At 41.8% G+C, this 22,433-nt stretch overlaps 1 protein-coding gene across 5 annotated transcripts in view; it reads left to right on the forward strand.

Moving 5' to 3' along the window:
- Nucleotides 1-22,433, forward strand: part of ZNF793 (zinc finger protein 793) — a 42,066-nt gene that overhangs the window by 16,870 nt on the left and 2,763 nt on the right. Inside the window, exons 4-7 of one of the 5 annotated variants that reach the window (XM_036832957.1) lie at nt 4,501-4,546; nt 10,978-11,107; nt 11,629-11,724; nt 14,938-16,711. In XM_036832957.1, coding sequence (XP_036688852.1) covers nt 4,532-4,546; nt 10,978-11,107; nt 11,629-11,724; nt 14,938-15,920 — 1,224 coding nt within the window. In that variant the 5' untranslated portion in view covers nt 4,501-4,531 and the 3' untranslated portion in view covers nt 15,921-16,711. Of the gene's footprint in view, nt 1-4,500; nt 4,547-10,977; nt 11,108-11,628; nt 11,725-14,937; nt 16,712-22,433 lie in introns of those variants that run through there. The other 4 variants (XM_036832958.1, XM_036832961.1, XM_036832959.1 and 1 more) reach the window with 4 other exon arrangements.

Consider the following 22,433-nt stretch of genomic DNA (forward strand, 5'->3'; position numbering starts at 1 on the left):
CTCTGGTCCAGGAGAGGGGAATTTGGGACAAAAATCCCCTTCTGAAGGAGTCACCTAGGGTCCAGACCTCTTGCCAGAGCAAAGATTCCTACATAACAGGAAATAGCATCATCCCTGAGCCAGAAGTTTAGCAAGACTCAAACTATTGTCTCTCCTTCCAGGGACCCTCCATGGCTACATGGTGGGAGAATGGTTGGCCCTAAGATTCAGAGAGACAGACAGAAGTGAAGAGGGAGGCAGGGAAGGCCATGTTCTCTCATGTGATAGGCATGTTCTCTCAGGGGAAGGTGACATTGGTCCAGCCCAGTGCATTCTGCCATCTTGTAGTGTGGCATGTGGCCAACCCACTCCCTTATTTTTTCTGGCCCTGTCTGGACTCTTAGCTGCATAGCCACGGAGACCAGGCTGAGGCTGAGTAGCCAAGTCCAGGAAGGTGAGGGAGGGAGTGTACTCTCTTAGAGTCCAGGAAGGTGAGGGAGGGAGTGTAGTGGCCCAAAGCTGGATTAACTGCCCCAGGCCTTTCCTGCCAGCTCAATTCCTAATGGACAGTTCAGTTCTCTCAGAGAACCCTGTCCCCTTTTCGAACCCTCCTGTGACTTCCCTCATAATGAAAAAAGGCAGTGGGAAAATGAATGAAATATGTAAACAATGAAATGCATATGTGTTACAGTTACACATTAGAGTAAGAAACATCTGCCACCCAAATCGAGCCACTAATAATATTTTATTGTATTTCATAACAAAAGTTTTTCTACATATATATTTCTTAAATAATGGGATTGTGGGTTTTTTTGTTTTTTAAAACTTGAGATGTAACTTACATAGAAAATAGCGTGTAGCTTTATGAATTTTTCCATATATGCACCCTCATGTACCCACAGCCCAGATCATGATAGAGAATATTTCCAGCTCCTCAAAGGCTTCCCCACTTCTCCCAAGCAGTGCCTGCCCAAAGCCATCACTTAGGTCAGGGCTGCCTGTTTCTGAACTTCATATAAATGAAATTGAAACAAGTAGATCATACCTTGTTTTTTAACTGCTTTTTTGACTTACAGGTATAACTTGATTAATATATTATTTAAGCAAAGAAGTATCTGTATTTAACATTCAAGAAAATCACTTTTTATTTCTTCTGTAGAAGAGACAGGAATCTAAGTAGTTCATCTTAATACCATTGAGGCAAATTTGTTATATCTTGTGAACAGGATGTTCCTTAACAAAAGACATAAGGGAGCTTTCTGGGTGATGGAAATGTTCCATATCCTGATTGTGTAGTGATTACATGGGTGAATAATTTGTCAAAACTTATCGAACTGTACAGTTAGAATGGGTTCATTTATTATGTGTAAATTATACCTCAGTAAAGAAAAAACATTTTTTTAAGACACAGTAAGCTCATTGCTCAGTCTCTTCCGCTGCTGATTCGATAGTTAAATGCCACTTTCACACTAACCATGCTTTATGACTTATGCTTTATGACCTGTACAGTATTTCAGTGCATTTAATGGATATTTATTGTCTACTAAGAGAAAAGTAAAACATTAACTCACTTAACACTGTAGTGTTAGGAATTTTTCCATATATGTACCCTCACGTACCCACCACCCAGATCATGATAGAGAATATTTCCTGCACTTCAGAATTATTCTCTTTTTCAAAAGATGATATGTCAGTAGGTTCATGAGAAAGAACTTATGTAAAACAAAGCAAGGAAAATGTATTCATTTGGAAACAATTTTTTCCCTTAAAACTAGTGTCTTCTGCCAATCACTAAACTAATTGGAAGCTGTTCACTTTCCTTAAAAGGAGAAACTCATAATTTTATTCACATTCTTTCAGAGGTTCAGAAGGGCTTCTAGAATTTCCTCCTCTCAGAGAATCTTTATTTTTTCTTAGTAACAACTTGAACAGTTCTTCATCTACACTATTGGAATATATAAGTAAAGCAAACAACAATTTTTACCACCATTATTAAGATGTTGTATAAAATTCTTCCTAGCTTTTGAATAATTTAGTAGGTCTGGACCTTGGGTGACCTTGAGGCCTCAGTCTTCATCCTGAGGTAGTTTGACCCAATGAACCCTCTGTATTGTTAACATTTGGCATGCCTAGGCTATTTTACCAAGAAAGTTTACCTCCACTTGTCCAATTAGGACAAGTATTATCTCAGTTCGAGGATGATAATATTATAGGGATTTCACCTTCAGTGCTAAGCTCACCATGCGGGCAAGCTTAATATTTAGGGACACTGAAGTCCTGTTATACTTATGTGACATTTGGAATAAGTCATTTTTAAATTCTCAGGCTTACTTGACACATAAAAGTATAAAATTAAATAAAGTCTGTTCTTCCAGCCGTGGCCATTTCTTCTCAGTCTCCTCTGGTTAATTTTCTTTGATCTCAGAATTGACCAACTGAAAGAATAGGGCAGTCACTGATTAGTGTTGGAGGGATTATTCATGATTATGTAAACAAACCTCAGGACAGTAATTTGCTAGACCTGTTTTTACAGGAGAGAAATCAGGATAGTCAAATGGTGTGAATGTCACTATACTCAGGAAAAGCTCTTCTCTGTCTTGTAGGAGAATTATAGTCTCTTCTTTTTGCAAAGGAGAGATATTAGTTGCTCTGTTTTAAAGGTTGTCCTCCTAGACTGTTTCTCAGTGGGCAAAGCCTGGATCTGGGGGGAGTCAGCTGTGGGGTTGACAAGGTTGGAGTTGTCAGCCATCAGGGCCACAACTCAAGAATGCCAATCAGGAGACAAACTCTTGTAGCCCCACAGTGGTGGGATGGTTTTCCTGCCCTCAAAGGCGTGAATCAGTTCTGGTGGATGTTAAGACTTATTTTGTCTGAGCCTTGCCTTTTGCTTTTTGCCTTTCTTTTCCTTTTCTCTTTTACTGAGGTATAAAATACATAGAGCAAAATGTACAAATCATAAATATACAACTTGATGAATTTTTAAAATACATATACACACTCATGTAACCACCACTTAGATCAACATTTCCATCACCTTAGAGCTGGGGTTGGCAAACTCTAGCCCACTAGCCAAATATGGCCTGCCATCTGCGTTTGTAATTAGTTTTATTGGAATACAGCCACACTCATTCGTTTACATATTATTGTCTACGGCTGCTTTCATGCTACAACAGCAGAATTGAGTAGTTGTGGAAAACTCCATATGACCCCCAAAGCCTAAAATATTTACTGTCTGGTCCTTTAATTGAAAAGTTTGCTGACCTACCTTAGAAGGCTCCTTTCTGCCCCATCTCAGTGATTCATTCCCTTCCCCCATTCTGACTCTGTCTCCATATTATTCGTTTTACCCATTCTGGAACTTTCTAGAAATGGAATTATACAGTATATTCTCTCCTAAGTTTGACTTCTTTCATTTGGCATAATGTCTATGAGATTTATCCATGTTGTTGCATGGATGTCAGCAGTTCATTCCTTTTTATTATTGAATAGTATTTCATTGTATGGATGCATCACAATTTATCTAGTTCTCCTGGGCAGTTTCTAGTTTTGACTCACTATGATCAAAGCTGCTATGAACATTCTTACATTATTACAAGTCTTAGTTGAACAATATGCATGTATTTCTCTAGTATTTCTCTAGTATATATCCAGGAATGGAACTATGTTCAGCTTTAGTAGATATGACCAAATGGTTTTCTAAAATGGTTGAACCAAATTACAGTCCCCTCAGTCATGTGTGAGAGCTCTTGTTGCTTCTGGATGTGGATTTTCAATCCCAGGCTGTAAATTATTGGCAAAGTATATTCAGACCTATTTGTAAGGTTTCTCACTACTGTAAGTGAAAAACTTAAAACATTCTTAATCAATGTTTGGTACAAATTTAGTTCCATATTTCGTAATATGGTAGATGTTTGCTCTCATCTGTTAAAAATTATTTTTTAGGGAATTCCCTGGGGTCCAGTGGTTAGGACTCAGCGCTTTCACTGCAGTGGCCCAGGTTCAATCCCTGGTCAGAGAACTAAGGTCCGGCAAGCTGTGCAATGTGGCCGAAAAAAAATTATTTTTTAATGACAATACTTAATAAACTGCTGGGTGAATAACAAGGTTTAGCCTTTCAGTAATTATTTGTACCATACTTTAAGTAACCATTAGTTTTATTAATGTTACACAGTTATTTTACTTTGCTTTGAGTTCTTTTGATAATATTTTTATTACAGATATAGAAGCCCCTTTTCCAGAATATACTTGGGGACAGTTATTTAAGTTTTAAGGATTTTGTTTTTTAATAACTTTCAGTTCTTACTTGGTAGCAACTTTTGTTTCCTGATAAGTCTCTTCTGTGCATCCACATTCTGAATTGAATGGCAACACTTTTTTCTTCTACCCCAGTGATCTAAAGCATGGGTTTTTGTCCAAGATTTACAGGGAATTTGCAAGTTCTAAAACAAGCCCGGTCCCTCACAGCTCTGTTCTCTTTCCCCATCCTCCTCCCCACCCCTCCCCCCATCTCTATCTTCACAGGCCGCAGATCTTTTTCCAAGAACAACAGAAAATGATCGAGTACCAGGTAAGTGTGACATTAACGAGCCTACTTTTGGGACTTCCTTGGCGGCCCAGTGGTTAAGACTCTGTGCTTCCAATGCAGGGGGTGCGGGTTCGATCCCTGGTCGGGGAACTAAGATCCCACATGCCGCACGGCGCGGCCAAAAAACAAACAAAATGAGCCTAGTTTCCCTTCTTGGGGAAACTATTCTAAAAAAATATATATGCATTTCAACCACATACGCTTTGTCATAGGCTGGGTTCTCAGGAAAACAAACTTGGGGATGGAAATTTGCACACAGAAGGTTTACTAGGGAGGCTCTTGGAACACCTGTAAGTCAGTGAAGGAAGCAAGGTGGGCAGAGGGAGTTGTTGAACAGAGGCATCAGCTGATCTTATAAGATGCTCTGGAGCTGGGATGGTCCTCAGTGTTGTCCTGAATGGAGGCAAGGAGGCCTTTGTATTCTGAAATCAACCAGTCATTGGTTGTAGGCTGCCCCAGGGAGGGGACATAACCTTGGGTGGGGTCGCTCCCTTTGGCCAAGGGAAATTCTCTAAAGGTTTCACGCCGGCAACAGCCAGCCATCTCCTAGCAGCTGGGAGAAGTACCTTGGTACTGCAGGGAGATTTGGGTGGAATACCACAGCCTCTCTATACACATAGACACAATGGCCAGATACTTATTATACATACTACTCTACCCTTTTTTCCTAATTAAAATATCCTAGAGATTGTACCATATTAGTACTAAGAACCATGCTTTTTTTTTTTTTTAAATAACATACATAATGCTCAATCATATGCATGGAATACTTAACCCATCCCCCATATTATGGACATTTCGGTAATTTCCAAATTTGATATTTTAAGCAATGATGCAAGGAACATTCTTTGTTGGAATACAGATGTACAAGGAGAGAGTCCAGTGAGAGTCAACTGTGGACTTCCTGGTAGCCCAGCAAAAAGGCAAACACAGCCCATGACTTGCATTGGCCATAAGGGAGAAGCATATTGTTATTTCCAAGAGAAAACTAGCTTTTCAGGGCACTTTTTTAAGAAGTGTCTTAGACATTGATGTTCCTGTGGGTTTGAACCTTCTCTGGGGCCTCTGGGGGTGGTTTCATCCACTCTTAGGTTGACGCTGGTGTGTCTGCAAGTGACTCCCACATCCATACCTAAGTTGAGGCCTCCTCTGAGAGCTTCAGACCCCTTTGCCCAACATCTGCACCTGGCTGCCCCAGAGCACTTCAGATTTAATGTGTACAAAGTTGAACTCTTGATTTCTGTCTCCTCTTCCCTGTTTCTCATCTCAGGAGATGGTACCATCCCACGAGGCAAGCCAAGACCCTGAGATTTACCCTTGACTTCTCCCCGCCTTCCACCTCTCACACTCAGTCACCAAGTATTGCTGATTTTACAGCCTCAGTGTTTCTTCCATCTCTCTCTTCTTCATCCCTGTGTTCGGTGGAAATGACATGGCCTTTTAGGTGCAGGATTACGTCTTTTCTGCTTTGCTCTGTTCTATTCCCTCCTATTCTGTTTCATCCTGTCCTGTCCCACTCCACCCCATCCCATTCCAGTTAGCTCTTTTTGGGAAATACTGCCCAGAACCTGTCACTGAGCCAGGTCCTGTGCTCTGTGATGAAGCCTGACTGCTGCTCACCCACTACCACAGTATGTTGTTCTGGCATCAGAGAGGGAGTCTAGTTAGTACCTCCTTTGTGTGGGTCTTAGGGTCTCACATGCCAGCTTCCATGGCCTCCACCCTGGTTTTGGTCCTGCCTTCAGATGCATCTGCCTGGGCCACTACTCAAGTGCTACTGTTGCAGGAAAAAGAGTGGGGTGCGAGAGGGTGGTCACATCCCAGGTCTCAGGTGAGTCCCTGGGACGGCCGCCAAGTGTGGGTTCTTGGCTTCGTGCAGGAAAGAATTCAAGAGCAAGCCACAGTAAAGTGAAAGAAGGTTTATTCAGGGAGATACACACTCCACAGACAGAGTGCGGGCCATCTCAGCAGGCGAGAAGGGCCAGGGTATGTATAGGGGTTGTCAGTTTTTATAGGGGTGGGTAATCTCATAGGCTAGTAAGTGGGAGGATTATTCCAACTATTTTAGGGAAGGGGCAGAGATTACCAGGAATTGGGCCACCACCCACTTTTTGGCCTTGTATGGTCCACCTTGGAACTGTTATGGCACCTATGGGTGTGTCATTTAGCTTGCTGATGTATTACAATAAGCGTATACTGAGGTATACTGAGGCTCAAGGTCTAGTGGAAGTCAGTTGTCCACCATCTTGGACCTAGTTGGTTCTAACCAGTTTATGTCGTGTCCTCAATGGCTGTCATTCTTTTAAAGGTTGTGCCCTGCCCCCTTCCTGTCTCACCACCATAGGACCCAGCATTCTTCAAGGAGACCTACAACCTCCTGAGAGTGGAGAGTGGCTGCTCTCAGCCCTTTCACCTCTGTGGGGCCCTATCAATGCTTCTTCCCTCTGGCCACTCCCAGAGGTAGTGGGCCAGTGCCACTGGCACTGTGCGGTGCACTAGGGCTCTCCACCCCACTGACACCCAGGCACAGGTCCTGGGTGCACCCCCCCCACCTTTTTTTCTGTCCTTTAGAATTGTTTTCCCTTTCTTAACAGATTTTTAAATACTGATTTACAATCTTTTTCTACTTAAAATAGGTACTTTTATATTGTGCTGTCATATGCCAGGCACAGTTTATAAAGGCTTTACACATGTTAACTCATTTAAACCTCATAATATAATAACTAAGAGACACACACTATTATTATCTCCATTTAACAGATGAGAAAACTGAGGCACAGAGAGGTTAAAGAGCTTTCCCAGGGTCGCTCATTTAGTGGCTGAGCCTGTATTTGAACTCGAGCAGTCCTGCCCCAAAGTTCATGCTTTTAACTTATCTGCTCCATTGCCTCTCACGTCTGTCAGTGACTGTAGAGCAGTGGACAGCAGTCCACAAAACCACCCTCACTTCTGACAGCAACTGTAAGTTTGGAGGTTCCCAAGACCACCCTCGGGTTTGATAATTCGCTAGGAAGACTCACAGAATGTTATATTCACAGTTAGGGTTCATTACAGCAGACGTATACAGATTAAAATCAGCCGAGAAAAGAGACACTTGGGGCAGAGTCCAGGAGAGTTCCACACACAGGACTTCCATGTGTCCTCTCCCAGTGAGTGTGGACAGTGCGAAATTCTCTCAGCAACCATGTGTGACACTACAGAGTATTACCAACCAGGGAAGCTCACCTAAGCCTTGGTGTCCAGAGTTTTCTTTGGGGGTTGGTCAAGTAGACATGACTGACTGCTGACTTCAGTTTCCAGCCCCTCTGGAGGTTGAGCTGATTGATGTCTGTGAGCCAAAGCTTCCCCCAGAAATCATGCTGTTAGACTATCTGGTGTGGCCCAAGGCCCCCAGGTAAACAGAGACACTCTTACCTAGGAGGATGTTACAGGGGTTTAGAGATTAACTTCTAGGAACTGAGGGCAAAGGTCAGACCTCTCCTTGGGCAAGGTTAAATTCTCTACTATACAGTCACTTGAAGATAATATCTTAGGTACTAAAGAAAAAACTGTTTCCTCTACTCACAGGAGTAGAAGTTTTTTCCCCACACCAAACAATTCTCCAATTCTATGCAGACCCTACAAGTTAGGGGGTCAGTCTTACAAGACTGCCCCCCACTTCAGATGCCTATTGGATATCCCAGGTGGTTACCTGAACTTCTGAGTAGCCAGCTATAAGTTGGGGGTTCCCATGACCCCCTCCTCAGTTTTGATAATTTGCTATAACTCACAGAACTCAGGGAAGCACTTTACTTACTATTACAGGTTTATTATAAAGGATATTATAGAGGATACAAATGAACAACCAGATAAAGAGGTATGTAGGGCAAGGTACAGAGGGGTCCTGAACACAGGAGCTTCTGTCCCCATGGAGTTTGGGGTGCACACCCCCTGGCTGAGTTCACGAACCTGGAAGCTCTCCCGGGTTTTTATGGAGATTCCATTATTTAGGCATAATTGATTAAATTATTGGCCTTTGGTGATTAGCTCAATCTCAAATCCCTCTCCCCTCCCCAGAGATTGGGGGGTGTATGGCTATAGGTTCCAACCATCTAATACCTGGTTGGTTCCTCTGGCAACCAGCCCCCATCCTCAAAGAGTTACATCATTAGTATAAACTCTGAGATGATTGACACGGGCTTGTTACTACTAATAAAAGACACTCCTATTATTATTTCTGTCGCTCTGGAAGTTACAAAGGTTTAAGAAGCTCTGTGCCAGGAATCAGGCAAGAAGATCTAATATATATATATTTCTTTTTTTTTTTTTTTTGGCTGAGTTGGGTCTTCATTGCTGCGCACGGGCCTTTCTCTAGTTGCGGCAAGTGAGGGCTACTCTTCGTTGCAGTGCGCGGACTACTCTTCGTTGCGGTGCGTGGACTTCTCATTGCGGTGGCTTCTCTTGTGGAGCACGGGCTCTAGAGTGCGGGGGCTTCAGTAGATGCGGCACGTAGGCTCAGTAGTTGTGGCTCATGGGCTCTAGAGCATAGGTGCAGTAGTTGTGGCGCACGGGCTTAGTTGCTCCGCGGCATGTGGAATCTTCCCGGACCAGGGCTCAAACCTGTGTCCCCTGCATTGGCAGGCAGATTCTTAACTACTGCATCACCAGGGAAGCCCTATATTTCTTAATATATCACAATATCACAGATGCCTTCTTAGGTTAGTACCTGTGGGTGTTTCAGCAGCTATCTGGTTCCGGGGCACTGGGCTCTTTGGAGAATTTGTTCTCTGCCCTAAACCAGAGGACTGACTGCCCGGACAGTGTAATCTGAGGCTTGCCAGGCTGTGGAGCCTCCTTTCCAAACTTCCTCCTCTGGGTCTCCAGCTGGACTCTTCTGCCATTGGCCTCTTGTGTTCTAGTGTCCCTTGGGGCTCTGGCCTGAGTACTCTGCTCATCCTGTCTCCTTGCTGAGAGAGACCACACTGTGTGACAACTTTAGCTACCACTTCTGTGCTGATGGTTCACACAGCTTTAGCTCCGTTCCTGTTCTTGCTCCTGACATGACTCATGTCCATCCTGCTGCCTGCCGAGTGTCTCCCCCTTTGTGTCCCCCAACACACCACGTCCTCTTTGCTTTTGCAGTTTTTCTCAGCTGCAATTGAGATTGGTGACCAGTGTCACCCAGCTGCCTTTGAGATACCACAAAGGTAAGGGTGTTACCCTTACACCTTCTTCGCACCCCACGACCAGTTAAGGTACAAGTTCTGCTCTTCTTTACATTGGTCCTTCTCTGTCTCACTGTTTCCATCCTACTTGTGAGCATCATCTTCCACCTAGGTTAGTACAGAGTCTTTCCTTTCTTCTCCCTCCATGTCACCCACCACATTTCTCTTTCCATCCATTCACTTTCAAACTATCTGCGAGTTCTTTATCTCTTGTAGGCAGTATTACTTTTTTTCTCCAGTCTAACAATCTCTGCCTTTTTGGAGTGTTTAATCATGTATTAAATAACCTTATAATTTAATATAGTTTAATATAATTATTGGTAGGATTGGATCTGTATCTTTTTAACATTTAGTTTTCTATTTGTCCCATCTGCTTTTGCTTTATTTCTTTTCTCTTGTGTGTGTGTTTTTGTGCGGATTAACTGAATATTTTTTAGAATTTTATTTACTTCAATACACCTCTTTGCACTGAGTTTAGTGATTACTCTAGGAAACAATGTACATCCTTAACTTTTCACAGTCTGCTTAGAGTTACCATTGTACAGCTTGACACAGAATGCAAGAAACTCACCACATGCCTTCTAGAATGTGCTTTCTACACACCCCACTCCCTTGATAGATTTCTCATTGTCTTAAAGTCCATCATTTCATCACTCACAGGCCTCTGTACTCTCTCCTGTAACTGAGTGACTTGCCATCCTTAAAATCACTGTTTGGCCCCCGTGCCTTTGTTCATGCTGCTCCCTCTGCAAGGAAGGCAGTATTTCCATCTCTGCAGAGAAGATTCAGCTGCACATATCCCTTAGCTCTGAGGCCTAACTAGACCCTGATAATTTTAGTGGACCATTCACTTCTCTGCATGCCATAGCCCAGATGTCCTGCTATCACAGCTCTTACCCTTTCACCCTGAGGGCCTTACATATTGCTCTCCCTGCCAGGCTGTGAGCTCCTTGAGGTCAGGTGCCACCCATGACTGTGTCCCCAGCAACCAGGACTGAGTCAGACACAGTCTTCAGTCAATATGTGTTGACCCAAATATAAATGACAGTGGCTTCCAATCCCATCATATATAGTCCAAAGCCAGGAATATAAAAAGCATCCTAGATAAATGATCATAATAAGCTCTGACCTATGAACATTATAAAAAATCAGAACCATCCACCTCTGCCTACACTTTCCCCACATGACTCAATGTCATTTCATCTTCAGCAGAGACCTGTGTCATTCAAGGATGTGGTAGTGGGCTTCACTCAAGAGGAGTGGCACAGGCTGAATCCTGCTCAGAGGGCCCTATACCGGGATGTGATGCTGGAGACCTACAGCAACCTCGTCTCAGTGGGTAAGAACAGCTCTGCCACACAATCTAGATTATGCTTGAATGACCACCTTTCCTTTTTCAGTTGCTAAAAGTAACTGAAGTACCTAGAACCTCTGAAGTACCAAATACTTTCTATGTGCCAGATACTGTTTTAGCCACTTTTAAAATATTAACTCATGTAATCCTCATAAGAGCCTTATGAGGTAGGTACTGTTAGTACCACTATTTTACACATTTGGGAACTGAGGCAGAGAAGGTGAAGTAACTTGCCCAGTGTCACCCATGCAGTACATAGCAGAGCCAGAGCGGGATTTGAACCCCAGCAGTATGGCTGCACAGTATGTATTCCTAACCTTTATACTGTGTGCTTCAGTGAGCTTGGCTTGAGTTTCAGTGGTCCTGGATTACTAGTTCCTTTTGAGTTCTGGACAAAGTGTGTGTACAGTCTCCTCCCAAGTACAGTGTCTGTTGTGTAGCCTTTAATGCTGCCTGAGAAGACCAAGGAGCTCAGTCCAAGGGCCTGGATCATTTCCCTGGAACAGGTTATGAAGGCACCAAACCATATGTGATCCTCAGGCTGGAGCAGGAAGAAGCACCATGGATTTGTGAGGCGTCATGCTCAGGCTGCCACTGTTGGGGTAAGTATGATAAATCCAGCAAAAGACGTACTAAGGGAGGCTGGCACCTTTGGGATTTTGTTCAGTGTCCAGCTTTTAAAAGCCTTAGAGCTTTGAAAGCCGCTGGACACATTTCTCTGAGAGCTTCAGCCTTCTTGGTGACCCTTCAGCCTCCATGCATCCCACCTCCCTGTGTGCTTGCTCCATCTCCTTTTCTCCAGAATCCTTGGTCTCTCTCTTGAGGTTATCAGTACACTTTCTCTTTCACATTCAGGCATTCTTACAAATAAGCTTCTGTGATTCTCTTGTTCTTGCTGATTCCTTCCTATTCTCTATTCTAACAGTTTTTGGGTAAAATGCCCCAGACCTGCCTGCCATACTCAGAGTCTCACTTCCTATCCTTTCTTTAATCCCTTATGTTATCCCTGAGTCCCTTAATTTCCTAAGTCACAGAGGAGGAAGCAGTGAATTCCAGGAAGTGAACAGGGACAGTTGGGTAGTGAAGGAGATGCCTGAGTTTGGCCTGTCTTAACCACTTCTATTTAATTTTCAGAATAACTGCCCCTCTCCCATCAGCTCTATAAAATATCTCAACAATAATCCCTGGTATCCTGAGTGTTGGTAACATACTCTTTAGAATGCCTCTGGACTTCTGCTTCTCCAATAGAGTCATGAGTTTAGCAAGAAGAGTCAGTGCCATCTGTTTCTGGATCTCTTTATGCCATTTGTACTTGGTGTTATAATCCCATAATTGAATTAAATATTATATAAACCCCAAAAACATTCTAGTCATTTCATGCTTCTCCCCAAAATAATGTCTTTGAGATTACAACCATCCAGCTTTCACTGGTTGTAGTAGTAGCAGCAATAGCATTAGCATTTCTGGCCAACACTCAGTGTGTGCTCACTTTGTGCCAGGTCTGTTCTCAGTCCTTTACATATATCAACTCATTCAACCCTTACAATACCTGTGAGGTGTTTATTACCAGCCTTTATTCCCCCATTTACAAATGAGCAAACAATCACAGAAAGGTTAAGAAACTTGTCTAAGAACATATAACAAAGTAAGGGACCAAATGGGGATTTGAACCCAGGTGGTCAGGCTGTAGAACCAGCATTCTTTTTTTGTAATTTTTTGACCATGCCGCACGGTATGTGGGATCTTAGTTCCCTGACCAGGGATCGAACCCGCTCCCCCTGCAGTGGAAGTGCAGAGTCTTAACCACTGGACTGCCAGGGAAGTCCCTAGAACCAGTATTCTTAACCATCACACTCTGGTGCCCTCTGAGGTGTATTTTGCTTCATGAAACTGCTCGTCAACCTTCCTGAAACCATTGTAACCTGGCTATCAACTGCTTTTCTTTTCCCTCTTTCAAGAATTTTATATAATAACTGCCAAAAAAAAGTATCTAGTCAGCCCTCCTTTCTAAGTTCTCTGTATCCTCTATTTCCCTGCCTGCAGCCCAGCCTTTTCCTTCCAAGGGACTACTGCATTTTCTGTTTTCCAAACTTGATTCTGTTCTCGATGATGTAACTCCCTAAAGAAGTCGTCCGTTCTGAGACCATATGATGCTCACAACCGTCCTCTTTGCCATTTTGCCACCTTTTGTCCGCCTTGTACCACCTAGGCTCCCCTACCCCCCATTTTACCAGTCTGGATCATCTCCACAGTTATGTCCACTTATCCCTGTTTTTTGTCGAGCAAGAACTGAAGTCATCCTCTTTTCTACTTGCTACCTCCCCTCCACCCAACACGCACACAAGTGCACGCATATATATACCTCACCTTACTTCTCATTCCAGAGTTTTGCTACCATGAGCTCATTTTGAATCTTCTGTCTCTGTCACCCTAATTGTTCTATGCATATGTGCTAGTTTTGTTGGTTTTCCTTTGAGAAATGACTTTAAATCTTCCTGTCTACTTTTCATTTTCCACTGACATCTCCTAAAGTTGGACCCAAATTACCTCATGCCTGAATGTCTTTAAGTTAGGGGTTCTTAATCATTTTTGTGCCATGGAACTCTTAACCATTCTGGTGAAGGCTAATAGACCCCTTTTTTACATATTAAAAAAAAATAAAACCCATAAGATTACATGAGAAACAAATTACTAAAATACAGTAATTACTGAAATAAAGTTAGAAAATGCAGTATCAAAATATTAATGATGTTAATGATATTAGTGATAGTAGTAGATATACTTCCTTATTTATACATTAAATTATGAGATCTCCCATCAGGTCAAATGAATTGTCATGATCTCAAAGTAGAGATGATTGTAAACATATTTTGAGAAATCTGTGACAACTATAGTGTGACATGAAAATACCTTATTCACAAACTAGGACAGTTACAGGAGCTAATACTACTGTGTTTTTTTGTTCACATTCATAATCAAAGGAAATGCTCAATTGTAGTTAGAACAGATTTCTATATACCAAGTTAAGAGCTCCTGCTTTAAATTCTAGTTAGCTTCGTTGATTCCTTCTTTTATCTAGTTCATCTTAGAGCCCTTGCCATTTATATTATTACTAACTAGCTCAACATAAGCTCTCTGACTGCTATAACAGTGCTTGTCAAACTCTTAATATGATAACGAAGCATCTGGGCAACTTGTTAAAATACAGATTCTGATTCTGTAGGTTTGGGGGTGGGGCCCAAGATTCTGCATATCTGCCTACATATCAGTTCCCAGATGAGGCTGATGCTGACCATTGAGAACCATGCATTGGGTAACAAGGTGCTTTATGACATTTAAACCCCTTTCCTCTGTAACAGGGATCGGCAAACTTTGGCCTGTAGGTCAGCCACCTAATTTTGTGCATAAAGTTTTATTGGAACACAGCTGCACCCTCCTTACATTTACATACTGGCTGTGTTCTCACCATACAATGGGAGAGTTAAGTAATTGTGACCGAGACCATATGGCCCACAAAGCCTAAACTAGTTGCTGGTCCTTTAAGAACATGTTTGCCAACCACTGCTATATAATATCTTCTCATCTTCAAAATTATTTCTCTCTATCATCTATGACATGTTCCATTACATTTGTGCCGGTTTCTGAATCTTCTATACTCGTATAATACTTTTCCCTGTATTGGTGCCTTTAGTTACGATTCATGCTCTCTATTCATATACTGTGCACCCTTTAAATTTTTAGGGCATTTCTCAAATAGTTTTATTCCAGGTCATAATAACAGATTCATAAGGAAAGATTTGCTGTACCTTCTCCAGAAAACATTTGGCAAGGTAACATCCAGAAGAAGAGACAGCAAGACATGCTTTTGAGGCAAGGTACATTCATCAGCAAGAAAACGTTGCCCAAGGAAAGAAGCCATGAATGTAATAAGTTTGGGAAAATATCACATCTGAGCACTGATCTTTTTCCTTCAATTCAAAACCCTAATAACTGGGACTCTTGTGGAAAGAGTGTGAACCATAATTTAGACTTGAATGGTTTTAAGAGAAACTATTCAAAAAAGCAAGATGAGTGCTATGGATGTGGGAAATTATTACAACATACAAATCATGATAGAAGACCTAATGGAGAAAAATTCTGGGAATGCAGTCACTGTGAGAAAGCTTTCAGCCATAACCCAGCACTTACGTATAAACCAGCAGTAACCAATTCTCTTGTGTACAAACGGAAGAGGGTTCCACCTACAGAGAAACCCCATGTCTGTACTGAGTGTGGGAAAGCCTTCTGCTACAAGTCTGAATTCATTAGGCATCAAAGAAGTCACACTGGGGAGAAGCCATATGGATGCACTGACTGTGGAAAAGCCTTTTCACATAAGTCAACCCTCATTAAACACCAGAGAATACACACTGGGATAAGACCCTTTGAGTGTTTTTTTTGTGGGAAAGCCTTCACCCAGAAGTCACACCGCAGAGAACATCAGAGGACACATACAGGAGAGAGACCCTTTGTGTGCAATGAATGTGGGAAGTCATTTGGTGAGAAGTCATACCTCAATGTACATCGAAAAATACACACAGGAGAAAGACCCTATCGTTGCAGAGAATGTGGAAAATCCTTCAGTCAAAAGTCATGCCTCAATAAACATTGGAGAACTCATACCGGAGAAAAACCCTATGGATGCGATGAATGTGGCAAAGCTTTCTACCAGAAGCCAAACCTCAGCAGACATCAGAAAGTTCATGCTAGGAAGAATGCTTACAGGAATGAAAACCTAAAAATTGTAGGAAAGCCTTGAACAAGATATCCTGTTTCATTATATGTGGAGGAATTCATCCTTAGGAGAAATCTCATTGATCTAATGACCAAGTGTTTTATCATAAGGCAAGTCATGCTCCAATTGTGACAGAAAGTTTTATACTAAAGATTATAGAAAATATTTTATAAAACATAAACCTGTTCATTCTGGCTTATGAAAGTTTAAATGATAACAGAATACAAAATATATGTGAAGAAAATTAGAGGTATATTATGGTATGTCCCACAGTGAGCCACATAATAAGCACTACTTATATTTTAGAATTATAAATGTGAATTTAATAAATTATGAATGTCAAGCACATATGTAGAATGCCATTCACCAAACTTTTTCACTCTAAATATCACCATTGTCTTTTGGTGTCTAACAATACAAAAAACAACAATAATAATAATAATAATAATATGGCCAGCTATTTTTTAAAAAAGCTTTAACATATTAAACCAGCACATTTTCTCCACCTTTTCTAGCACAACTGGCTTTTTAATCAGGAAGAAAGTAAAGTTGAACCAACAGCACAAACCATACGAAAAAAAAAACTGCAGGCAGACTTAAGATTTAAAATTTTAAAATAACAGTAAAATTCTTGAAATAAAATGAAAGGAGACTACATGTACAATCTAGGAATTGGGGGAGATTAACTTTACCAACCCAGGACACTCAAAAGCTGTTAAAAAATAAATATTTGACTACATAAAAAGTGCAATCGGACTTCCCTGGTGGTGCAGTGGTTGGGAGTCCGCCTGCCAGTGCAGGGGACACGGGTTTGAGCACTGGTCTGGGAAGATCCCACATGCTGCAGAGCAGCTAGGCCCGTGTGCCACGACTGCTGAGCCTGCGCTCTAGAGCCCGCGAGCCGCAACTATTGAGCCCACGTGCCTAGAGCTTGTGCTCCACAACGAGGAGAAGCCACCGCAATGAGAAGCCCACGCACCGCAACGGAGAGTAGCCACCGCTCGCCGCAACTAGAGAAAGCCCCCGCACAGCAATGAAGATCCGATGCAGCCAATAAATAAATAAATAAATATATTTTTTTTAAAAAGTGCAATCTTTTGCACGGCAAAAGATGCCATCAACAGTCAATAAACAATGATTTGGGGGAAAATATTTGCAGAGCCAATCAGAGAAAGAGTGGTCTTCGTATTGACAGGAAAGAAAATAACCCAATAGCAAAACATGGCAAAGAATGGACAGTTGAGAGAAGAGCAAATCCAAGTGGCTGATGGGCTTATCAAAAAAATGGTTAGGGCTTCCCTGGTGGCGCAGTGGTTAGGAATCCGCCTGCCAATGCAGGGGACACGGGTTCGTGCCCCGGTCCGGGAAGATCCCACATGCTGCGGAGCGGCTAGGCCCGTGAGCCACAACTACTGAGCCTGCGCATCTGGAGCCTGTGCTCCGCAACGGGAGAGGCCGCGACAGTGAGAGGCCCGCGCACCGCGATGAAGAGTGGCCCCCGCTCTCCACAACTGGAGAAAGCCCTCGCACAGAAACGAAGACCCAACGCAGCCAAAAATAAATAAATAAATAAATAAATTTATTTTTTTTAAAAAAAGGTTAGCCTCAATAGTTGTTGGAGAATGCAGATTTAAGTTATAATGACAGTATGCAATCAAGCTGACGAAAAAGAGCAGGAATGCTTTTTGCTCTCAGGACAAAGGGTGTTCTTAAGACACTGCTGGTAGAAACATGAATTGTTACAGCTCTTTTGAAAAGCAATCTGACATCTATTATAACTTAAAATACTTATGCCACTTTGGGGAATCTTCTCTTAGAAGTAAAACCCCAATACATAAGGGACATGTACATTTATTGTGAATTGTTCCCAGTGGCAAAAAACACTAGAATCAAAATAAATGCCCACCAGCAGGGAAACTTGAAGAGGGAAGGAACTATAGTATATCCATTCCATAGGATGTTTATATAGCCATTAAGGTGAAAAAGTTAAAGCTATGCTAGTGGACTTGAATGGAATTCCACAATGTTTTCTTGAGAGAAAAAAGCAAGGGAGAAGTGTGTAAAATGACTCTGTTTTTGTAAATCAGTTACAAAATGCTTCTAGGTGCTTATGAGTGATAAACATGTATCATATATGTTTGTGTAAGATTTTATATGCATGGAGAAAAGTATAGAAGAGTATACATTGGGTTCGGGGAAGGTGGGTGATGCAAGTGGATAATGGGGTAGTCAGAGAAGGAAAATGAAAGCCCCAAAGAAAAATTATGTAAATAACTGAACCAAGTATGATATGTCAAATATGTGATTAAGAAATTTGAGGGGGAAGCTAGAACTCTACTAATTTGTGGAGATATTTGTGGTATATTGTTAAGTGAAAACAGAAAATTTCAGAATAATGTATATGAATCTATTTTTTTAAATTAAAACACGTATATGTGTATTTATGCATGTATGTGTTTATATGAACAAAGAGAAAAGTGTGGAGGGATAGATATAAAACAAGGTATTAACATTGGTTACCCTGGTGGGGAATGGAAATGTAAGTAGTTGTTTAATTTATATATCTTTGTATTGTTTTACTTGTTACAAACATATGTTACTTTTGTAATTTGAAAAACAAAATAAAGGGGGGAAGAGTGTTTTGAAATACATGAGGCCTTGCAAATGTTTTTATTTTCTGACAAGATGGCACTCTGGCCTGGTCTATTGCCTCTCCCCTAGCTCAGTCCTTGAGATATCACCAGAGTAAAAGAAAATATGTAGATCTAAAGAGCAAAAGGCAATACTTTGAGAACCCCTCAAGTAGAGATTTTTTTGATTTTATTTTGAAATAATTTTTGACTTATAAAAAAGTTGCAAAACAGTTCCCAAATATTCTTCACACAGCTTCCCCTAATGTTAACATCTAATATAACCATAATATAATTATCAAAACCAGGAAATTAACATTGATATAATACTAGTAATTAAACTATAGCCCTTCCTACTGATGTCTTCGTCTAGCCCAAGATCCAGTCCAGATCCCACATTGCATTTACCTGTTATTTCTCTTTAGTCTCCTCCAGACTATGATAGTTCCCCAGTCTTCTTGTGTTTCATGACTTAGAGACTTTTGAACAATACTGGCCAGTTATTTTGTAGAATATCTCTCAATTTGGGTTTGATTAACTGGGTTATGCATTAATATTACAAAAGTGATGCATCTTCAGTGCATCATATCAGAGGGTACATGATGGTGATAAATCTTATTGGTGATGTCAACCTTGATCATTTGGTCAAGGTGCTCAATGTCAGATTTCCCCACTCTAAATCTGCCATTTCTGCCTTTGTAGTTAATAAATATCTTGGGCAAGATACTTTGCAGAGAATTTTTTTAAAAAAACATATTGGCCCCAGAGATTCTGTTTGATTAGTTCTGGCAGAGGGTTCAAGCATCCTCAGTAATTCTGATGGTCAGACAAGGGTGGAGCTGTGGTATGGATCACACACCTAATCATTAGCCCTGAAACAAAGCATCCTCCTCACAGAACAGATAGTAATGAGAAAAAAATTATGACATTTGTTAACACTGGTCTCTAGCTTTGGTAACCTAAGTGTGTTAGTTACCTAGTGCTACCTAACAAATTATCACAAATTTAGTAGCTTAAGCCAACCCACATTTGTTATCTCACAGTTTCTGTCAGTCCAGACACAGCTTAGCTGGGTCCTCTGGTTCAAGTCTCACAAGGCTATAGTCATGGTGTTGTCAAGAACAGTGGTTTCATCTGATCCTCAACAAGAGAAGGAGCTGCTTCCAAGATCACATGGTTGTTAGCAGAATTCAATTCCTTGTGAATTGTTGGACTGAGGGCCTCCATTTCATTCTGGCTGTGGGCCAGAGGCTACCCTCAGTACCTTGTCACATGGGCATCTCCAAAGTCCAGCTCACAACACAGCAGCTTGCTTCAAATAAGGAGTCTGCTACCAATACAGAAGTTACACTCTTATGTAATATTATCATGCAAGTGACATCCTGTCACGTTTGCTGTATTCTGTTGGTTAGATGCAAGTCACAGTTCCCAGCCACATTCAAGGGGGAGAAATTACACAAGGGGGATTTCTCTTTCCAGACTTTCAGGAGGTAGAAGTCATTGCAGGCCATCTTAGAGCCTACCCACCTCACCAGGGAAATAGATTTGAAAAGTAGGAAGGAGTCAGGAAGGCGATTGTGCTGGAGCAGAGATCTGAGTGAGTCACAGATTCTGGATGTGCTTGTTGGGAGTTCTTGAACTCTAAATAGAAGTAATATATCCATTTACCCACAAGTGCATTCTGAGTGCTTACCATGAACCAGGCACTGTTCTTGGCATTGGGGATACATCAGCAAACAGAAAGGGAAACTGATAATTGTCAATGAGCAAAAAGTAAATAGGGAAAGGGTATATAAAATAGTAGGAGTATCGGGACTTCCCTGGTGGCCCAGTGGTTAAGACTCCGCACTTCCACTGCAGGGGGCGCAGGTTTGATCCCTGGTCAGGGAACTAAGATTCCACACGCCATGCGGCGCAGCCAGAAAACCCAAAAACTAAATAACTAAATAAATTAATTAAATAGTAGGAGTGTTACAGAGCCCAAGCTCACTCTGCTCACTGTAGGACAGGCCAGTAAATCGGGAGACGAATTGTTCTGGCAAGGAATAACGACTTTAATTGGAAAGCTAGCAGACCAAGAAGATGGCAGACTAGAGTCTCAAAAAACCATCCTCCCTCAGTCCGAATTCGGTCTCCTTTTATACAGAGGAGGGGGAGGGGAGAGGCCCACTGTTATGCTGACCAATGGCTGAGCGGGACTGCTATAGGTCGTGCCTGCGCCTCCCCTATTACAGGAGGGGAGTGAAATTTTAGATACAGTAGCCAAGAAAGGCCTCCAAAGTGACCTCTGCATAAAGACCTGAAAGAAATGAGGGACCTAATAATGCACCTGTCCCCCCCCAAAAAAAAACTATTCCAGGCAGAAGGAACAGCAAATGCAAAGACCCTAAAATAGGGAGTGTGCCTGGAATGTTGGAGACCAGCAAGGAAGGTGTACTATCTATTGCCGAAAAACAAACTACCCCAAAAATTTACTGACTTAAACCAACAATAAACACTGTCTCACATAGTGACTATGGGTCAGGTTGGAAGCGCCATTGGAGCTGCACTCCCCCTTACTGCGGCTTCTTTCCCCTTGCCCTGCCCTTTCCCAAATCTTTGTCCACCCAGGGCCTCTTTCCCAACCCCATCAAGCCAGAGCCCAAGTGCCTTTTGCACTTATTGGAAGGTACCCCCTTGCCATGGCCTCTTTGGTTTCCCTACCCAGAAGCAGAATGTAAGATGCCTGGCACCTCCTCCAAAATGGTGGCGCCCAGGATGCCCTACCTTAACGCTAATAAAAACAGGTTGCAGGGCGCTGCTATTTTTCTTATGACCGACAACAGGTGATTAAGAGGAGACGCTGGCTGTTGTATTGCTGCAGAAGTGGCAGCGCCAGAGCTGGAGTCCCTGAAGAAAGGATGGGAGCAGGTCGGTATCAGTCGCCTATCCTACCTACAAGCAAAAACTGGGCCAGAAAAAGATTGGGGAATTGCCAGAAATATCCTTGATAATGGTTGCCCCCAGGGGGCCAATGGGCGCAGCTACCTGCTTCACCACCATAGACCCACCTGCAAAGACTGTACACAAATGTCTATAGCAGCTTTATTTGTTATAGCCCAAAACAGGAAATAATCCAGTGTCCATCAATAGATGAATGAATAAACAAAGTATGGTATACAGTGGAATGCTACTCAGCAATAAAAAGGAATAACTATTCATACATACAACAATATGGATGTCTCAAACTAATTATGCTGGGTGAAAGAAGCCAGATTTTTTTTTCCTCCGCAGGGCGCAACTTGCAGGATCTTAGTTCCCTGACCAGGGATCGAACCTGTGCCCCCGGCAGTGGAAGAGCTGAGTCTTAACCACTGGACGGCCAGGGAAGTCCCCCAAAGCGTACATTCTGTATGATTCCGTTTATATGAAACTCTATATAGAAAGCAGATCAGTGGTTGTTTGGGGGACGGAGTTTTGCCCGGTGTGGGAGGGAGAGTTACAAAGTAGCACAAGTAACCTTTTGGAGTGATGGGTATGATCAAATATTGGTTGCGATGGTTTTACGTGTGTAGGTATATGTTGAAACTTATTACACTGTACACTTTAAATATGTGCAGTTTATTGTATGTCAATAACATCTCAATAAGTAACTAACAGGGCAAGAAATAAATCTTTAAAACAATTTTTTACAATGAAATAAACAATTGTTATTTTAATATTTTATTTTAATTTTTAATATCTATATATTGAATATTCGAAAGTATTCATGTATTTTACATACCTTAATTTGTGTAATAAACCTGATCTTCCAAAAAAGTCCTATCACACATGTGAAGCGTTAATGTGAAAATCGTCCCCCTGAATTTATTTAAAAACCATGCCTGCTTTCAAACTCTAAGTATAATCTATTACTGGCATATTTTAA

The sequence above is a fragment of the Balaenoptera musculus genome, chromosome 19 (assembly GCF_009873245.2).
Source record: "Balaenoptera musculus isolate JJ_BM4_2016_0621 chromosome 19, mBalMus1.pri.v3, whole genome shotgun sequence".
In the NCBI taxonomy this organism is placed as follows: domain Eukaryota; kingdom Metazoa; phylum Chordata; class Mammalia; order Artiodactyla; family Balaenopteridae; genus Balaenoptera; species Balaenoptera musculus.